Source organism: Dipodomys ordii, unplaced genomic scaffold (genome assembly GCF_000151885.1).
Source record: "Dipodomys ordii isolate 6190 unplaced genomic scaffold, Dord_2.0 Scaffold56, whole genome shotgun sequence".
NCBI classification, from domain to species: domain Eukaryota; kingdom Metazoa; phylum Chordata; class Mammalia; order Rodentia; family Heteromyidae; genus Dipodomys; species Dipodomys ordii.
This window is the reverse complement of record NW_012267272.1, coordinates 8,190,187-8,197,517: the sequence shown is the minus strand read 5'-3', so window position 1 is coordinate 8,197,517 and position 7,331 is coordinate 8,190,187. Positions and strand designations below refer to the sequence as shown.

General features: G+C 40.8%; 2 protein-coding genes across 2 annotated transcripts; both read right to left on the bottom strand.

Moving 5' to 3' along the window:
• Positions 1 to 365: 365 nt before the first annotated feature.
• On the bottom strand, positions 366 to 1,232 carry LOC105989475 (taste receptor type 2 member 5). The gene has a single exon (XM_013021567.1). The coding sequence runs from the start codon at positions 1,230 to 1,232 to the stop codon at positions 366 to 368; it is 867 nt and encodes a 288-aa protein (XP_012877021.1).
• A 5,283-nt stretch (positions 1,233 to 6,515) lies between these two features.
• On the bottom strand, positions 6,516 to 7,331 carry LOC105989558 (taste receptor type 2 member 4). Its single transcript, XM_013021664.1, has one exon. The coding sequence runs from the start codon at positions 7,329 to 7,331 to the stop codon at positions 6,516 to 6,518; it is 816 nt and encodes a 271-aa protein (XP_012877118.1).

The window sequence follows — 7,331 nt, the reverse complement described above, 5'->3', positions numbered from 1 at the left end:
CCCACACATGCTTACAATATATTATAACCAATCTCATCCTATCACTCTTCTTCCCTCCCTTCTCCCCTTCCCCCCTTCCCCAAACAATTTCAACGGGTTTTCTTGTTTAATTTTCATAGTTAAAAGCAAAATATTTGACTATAGTTATTCTCTTTCAAAATGTATTACTCTCTTTCAAAATTCCTCACCCTCTTTTATCCCCGCCCCCCATTCCCTGTTGCCTCTCTTAGCGTGGATTCATGTTCTTTTTTTCTACATATACAGTTAGGAAGAAAAATATTAAACAACATAAAATTAGCACCTTCCTAGGGAGCTATCAGAAGAATGTCTCTAAAGACTATCTTGACACCACCTTTCTCCCTGGATCATGTACCCCAGGTTCTCCAAGCACATGTTATCCTCCACAAGGTTTTCTGACAAGTCTGCTTCACCTTAGGCATGCCCCAGATCAGGATGACAGAATGAAGAGAAGGGTAGGCAGCCATGACTGTCTCTGAGATTAAGACCCTGGTGAGTTCAGCAGGTGAGTAGTCGGAGGTGAAAGAGAAGGGGCTAGCCAGGATATAAACCAGGTGAAGCATAAGGAAGCAGCCCAAGGACTTCAGGGCAGTGACGTGGGCCTGGCCCCGAGCATCTCTCCTGCCAGCGGTGTGGACACACATCTTCCTGTGGTGTCTATACAGAGAGACAATCAGCATCCCAGAGGAAGCAAGAAGCATCCCCAAAGGCAGCCCACTTCCTGAAGTGAGGTGAAATAAAGAACGATTCTGCCATCTTGAAAAGAAGTTTTCAATGCTCTTGTTTGCAAGGGAAAGACCAGAGGATTTGATGTCAACTAGAAGTACCAAAGTTATTATCAAGTGTCCCAGGATGCAACAAAGACTCAAGCTAAAGACCCTCTGCTTCAGCCACAGATAAGCAGGATGTTGGAAGGTTGTGATCTTCTTACAATAGATGACACTGAGGAAAGCAGCAAACCAGAGGCTGGCTTGGCTTATCACAGACCAGAGAATATTGGCATAGAGAATCCAAAAAGAATTTTGGACATATGGAAGCAGGCTTAAGTCCAACATAATCATCCACTGCAGGAGAAACCGGCAACCAGCCAGACCCAGGACAACGAGGTTATATGAGGACCCCTTGACTTTCCTGATCCATTCTCCAACACTCCACACCACAAGGATTCCATTTCCAACCAGGCCAATAAGAAATTCAGCTATGGCTACCGGCATTAGTAGTCCTAGGGCAACAAGGAACATAGCTGCAGAGAGGAGCTTCTCACTGAGGTCCCAGGAAGGGTCCTAAGGTTTGGTGCTGATGAATATGTACGGCTCTGGCTGAGGTATGATACCACACTCAGGTAAACTTTCCCACTACACAACTAGATGTGGACTTGACCTTCTGTAATCTGTTCTCAAGAGGAAATGGACCAACTGTGACCAGGAACAGAGATGTTAGATGTCATGATGATCTGTCCCATATTTGCATCTGTACAAATGAATCCTGAGAGATCAGAAACAATATCAAAGACACAATCCTTTCTCCAGGGGGATCATAGGTTTAAGTATATAAATATAACAAGAACTCTAAAAAGGAAGATTAGATGAAAACATTCCAAGGGGTCTATAGTGTGGCAGATATGAGCTCATGTGCTATTTTAAAAATACCTTCATTTTCATAAAAAGAACAATGAACATGTACACATAAGAGATGAATAACTTTAAATTAAAACTAGACTCATGATCAAAGGCAGAAGAAGGGAAAGATTGAAGGAAGGAGCAATCACAGAATAAAACCATGTTATATTTAAATGCCAAACAACAAAAAATAGGTCAAGGAGAGGAGACATTATTGTCAATCACTGTCTCTGAAGCCATCTGTGTATGGCCATAAGAATATGGCCAATTATCCACACTACTTGCCTTAAGACGTATCTCATACATATCTCAGAGGAAGGAGATAAGCAGAACTGAAAAACAGATTGACATAGTTACCAAGAAATGTTATAAGCCAGGCACTGGTGGCTCACACTGTAATCCTATCTTCTCAGGAGGCTGAGATCTGTGGATCACAGTTTGAAAGTAGGACAGGCAGGAATGTCCATTAGACTCTTATCTCAAATAAGCCAACAAAAGCCTGAAGTGGAATGGAACATATACATTTCAACATTGGTAATATAAATTTGGGATTCTCCTAAATGGCCATAAACAGGGATATGAATCAGTACATAGAGTACCATATAGTACTTAATGAACAAGTCTCAAATGATGATGATGGCTTAAGAGTTACAGGAATAAATATCTATACATACTTGTGTGTGTGTGTGTGTGTGTGTGTATATATATATATATGGTTGTGATGTTTATGTATGTTATTTAAAAACAACGGAAATGACTAAGTGCTCTGGAGATGTACATGTAGGATAAAAACACATAAGAATGACAGCACAGGAATACACAGGCATTGTTTACCCAGTAAGGGCTAAGCAATCAAGATGTTGCCTGGTCTGAACATGGTGGCCTATGCCTGTAGTACCAGCATTTGAGAGTCAGAGTCTGAAGGATCCAAGTTTGAAGTCAGCCTAGTCTACATAGTAAAACCCTGCCTTGACAAATCAAGGTAGGTATGGGGATTTAGCTCAGTGATAGAGTGCTTGCTAGAAAGCGAAGGGCCTAAATTTGAACCCCAACACTGAAAAAAGTGGGAAAAGATACTGACTGAGCTTCATTGTTATTTGGAGTTTGGAGATAAAACCACACTGAGCTTTGAAGATTCCCTATACCTACCTTGATTTGTCAAGGCAGGATCTTACTAATGGTTATTATACATATACATACATATATATGTGTGTGTGTATATATATATGTCTCTATATATATGTGCGTATAGAAAGAGAGATATCAGTGGCTTTCCTTTTCCCCTTTCTTGATGTGTCTTGCAGATACTTTGAATCTAGGATCTGATGAAGCTATTTTAAAACTCTGATCCACTGAAACTGGAATAATAAATGTGTAGTGTCTTGGCCTGCTAGGTTTGTATTATTAACTAGCAAATAGAAAGCTAATACAGTGTTCAAAGAAATCTGGAAATAACTGTAAGGAAATGTGGAGAAAGAGCAATTGTACTAGGAAAAAGTAGGAAGGCAACACTGGTTTCTGACAAGGGTAATGTGAGTCTGGAGGAGAGTTCTGCACCAAGAGCAAGGAGGCCTGGAGCCTGACCCCAGCACTTCCTGGGACTCTACAAATTTTATGCAATCCACTACCCCTTCTGCATATCAGTAGCTCTACTAATAAACAACACAGGGATTGTTAGACTAGACTTCCATTCCTTCAGAAAATATTTAAAGAGTATATATGATGGGCCAAGCAGTGAACAATATATAGTCCCTGCTTCCAAAGGAAGACACATCCTGCACAACCTCCCTGCAGCTCCATGACTCAACACCCTAAAACTGTGCCTGTGGGCTGTGGAAAAGGAGAGGAGAGGACAAAATCTTCTACAAACCAGAGAACTTGTCCAACAGCAGTGCGTCTTCAGCAACTTTCCTATAAAGCCAATATGTGCACCCTTTTCCCCACCTGGCCTACTCTGGCCTAGATCATGGGGATCCCTATGGATCCCTATCATGGATGGGTCAACTGACCCAACTCCACAAGGGCAAGTCTGGCCTCAAAAGAAGAGAACAGAAAGCCTCCAGAAAGATAAAAATAGCATTTTCACAGACTACTAAGGATGTTAAGAAAAGCTAAACCACATAATGAGGCAGCCACATAGTTAATTTCACTAAGAAAAATGTTGCCTAGAAAATATCCAGTAATTGATGTCCTGATCATAGTTTTTAAATTCAAGTATTTAAAAGCATTTTGAAATGATAGCTATTCTCTATTCTCATCAGGGAGACATACCAATGTGTTGGCAAAGGATGTTTGATTATCTGCAGAAATGATACTTACTATGCAAAATAAAAATCCAGCTTTGACTTCCGAAGTTTATGAAAATAATGAGCTTTGCATCACTTAGAGAGCAACAGCTCTGATTTCTATCCTGTTTTCCATATTAGTTTCTTATTGTGTTTCCAAATCAAAGAAGAAATGAGAGAGAAGACAAAATTAAATTTTACTGAAAATGTCAGGCCATTTTACTGTTGTCTATCTCTGGGCACCCACCACCTGCCACAGAATTCTCTGACAACTCTGCTTCGTGGTGATAGCTGGGGAGGGAGGGAGGGAAGTGTAGGTAGCTTGCTGCATTACAGAGTGGGAGGCAGTGCTACTCTCCAAGAGAGGACCTAGGGAAGTGATGGGAAAGGAGCTAGCCAACTCGATCCATGTCAAGGAGGAACTTGTGAATCCATCGTGGTGGGACAAAGCTTTGTGCTTCTTCCTCCTCCTATGATATCTGTACAAAAAGATAACCAGGAGGAAAATTCTAGCAAGATAGTTGATTAGACACAACCACAACAAAGAGAGATCAAAAATAACTCTTGTGCTAGAACATTTTGGGAGAACCCTGGAATACAGTGCAGATGGAACGGAGGAATTGTGGGACACAGGGACTCTTGATGAGCTTGTAAAGAAAGAAGCGAAATGTCATCATTAACTGCCCCATTGTTCCAGTCTGGGTCAGTATGCACACGAGAAAGTCCCTTCAGGATAGAGAAAAGATTAACAGGAGGCCTCATCAGCCCCTGCTGGTACCACAGATAACCATTGTCTCCCGAAGCACTCCTAGGCCCCAAACCCAGTTGAGGAGTTGTTCAGGACTGCACATAGTTTCAGGGTTTCAGAGGTAGAACTCACCCCGGTTGTTCCTACATGGTGTCATTTTGAAATCAAATCCAACCACAATGCAGCCAGGGCACTGAACTGGCTCCACTTCCACAGCCGGCAGAGACTGACAGGTGCATTCTGCACTAGAGATGCCCTGCCCCTGCTGCCACCAGACTGTCACTTCACCCAGCAGGCACACTAGAAGGACCCTAACCACCTGTGGTTCCCAGAGACTGGTAGAGGCCAACACACTGAATAAGCTGTGTGCCATCGCTGACATGTAAACTTTATGTACCTGTCTAGAGAGCCTACAGCGGTGCTCCTGAAACCCTACTTCCACCCTATCTTAATTCCATAAAACCCAACACGCACGGAAGCAGAGACAACTGCAAGGAACCTCATGTTACAAGGGGGAAAGTCCAATTAATTACTGGACAATATCTACTAAGTAACTAGCATGTATCAGACCCTTTTTCCAGGATACAGTATGAAGGGAATAGTTGCTGCTCCCAAGGATCTTACATTCTGGTGGGACAGTAATGATTTTAACATGTTTACAAGTTGAACATGTGAACAGACAGCAGTGTTTACACTGAAGTAAGGGAAAGACTAGATCTAAGTCACCCTGTTCTCTATAAAATATTGGTTTGGCTAACATTTATTAAATATTGCAGTCAAAACTCTGGTGGCCAGAACAGGAAAGTTAGATAATTTGTTTTAAAATTATTTATTCAGATATGTATAAATATTACATAAGCCTTCTGTAAATATTGCTTATGTAGCTTATTTTAGCTATATCCATAATTAATCCTTAATTACCATTTCAAAACTTGTCCATCTTCAAAATCATTCCATCTTCAGACACAAGTTTTTCTGAAGCCATCATCCTGTTATTCCAGCCTCACAAAATAACATCTGTTCAAGAACTCTGCTGTGCTCAAATGAAGACAGAGAAGTCAAACACTCCCATTACTAGTCCAATAGCTCCTCTTGACTTTGCTCTGCATTCTGCATCTTACAGTAATGCCTAGTGTTTGGTAAATTTGCACTCAGATGAGATTAATTTCACCATTTAGAACTTATTTTTGTCCTTAGGCTAGCTTGCTGGATTTATTTTTCAACACTAAACACTTCTCACCACTTATCAATTCTGACCTTTTGTTCTTTCCAAATCCAGCCTAGAAATTCAATGCCAGTGTTTCTAGCTCAGTTGCTGTCACTCAGCAAAGACTGGTAACTTCTGTTTGTCTTATCTTACAATGTACACCTATTTCAATCCTTGTTTCTTACCTTTCTTTCTCTTGAAACTTTTCTCTTTTTCCTTGCCTTTTTGTGCTGCTTGGTTGTGCTTTCTCAATGACCACTTGCCTATCGCTGACCCCTTACTCAGGGTTCCTGAACTAAAACGTGTAGCTAGTCATATGTACAATATGTACCTTGATATGGGGAAAATATCTCATTCTACTTCAGTAGTTAATGGAGCATTGTGGTGCTTTCTATAATCCAGAAACACAATATCATGTAAAATACACCAGTAACATGTCAACCAAATGCCTTAGAGAATGTGGCTTATTTTAAATTAGCCCCCAAATACAAAATTAACTCAAATACAGCATTTAAAGACCCAGAATGTCAGATAAGAAATCACAAAATGAACTTCTCAGTTTATTAGGAAAACTGCTAACAGAGAAAATCTAGCTCCAAAACTATGAGATGACCTAGCCATTTACTATTGAAATTCCACTATTTCTTGAAACAAAGAATCTTCTTTGCTTTTGTTTTCAGTTTGAGATGTGTGAGAATGATTAGAATAGAATGTCCTGGAAGGTAAACAGTAGAAATTATTGAACAAATGGCTCTGACACTGAAATCCATCATTATGTAAGAAGGGAGGTGGAGCATGGTAGCAATTGAATATGGAATGTACAGGATGAGGAAATAGATCATCAGCTTCATGGCACCTACATGAGCATCAGTTTGGGGATTCCAGAAGCTAGTGGAGTTTCTCTGCATCCTCTGTAGATGTCGTCTCAAGGAATGTATTAGCAAGGAAGCAAAAGTCACATTAAGGATAAACTGGAATAATGAGCTCAAGGCAAAAGAGGCTGCAAAAGTCAAGATGCCCTCCTTGATGTCAAAGAACGTGTCATTTCTCCTAGTCACAGATTCAGGAAAATATGGTATCAGTCTGACCACAAGGCACAGGAGGGTAGTGAAAGTAGATATCAGCAGACAGCCGAGTAGCAGTCTGGTGATCTTTGTGGAGATACTCCGTTTCAGCAGAAGGAACACTGAGCATCGGAAGTTAGTAATCTTCACACAGTACAAGCCGTTGAGCAAGGTCACCAACCAGAGACTGCAACCATCCAAAAACTTCCAACACAATGATAAAACTCTAGAAAAGGAGACTAACCTTTCAGCATTTAAAAAGATGAACAAAATGTTCAGCATAAATAATGCCAGCATGAGACATCTGGTGATGCCCAGGGTGAAGAGGATCTTATCAGAAGAGGAGAGTCTATGGGTTTTGACCCAAGTCTTGTAAATGACAACTGTCAT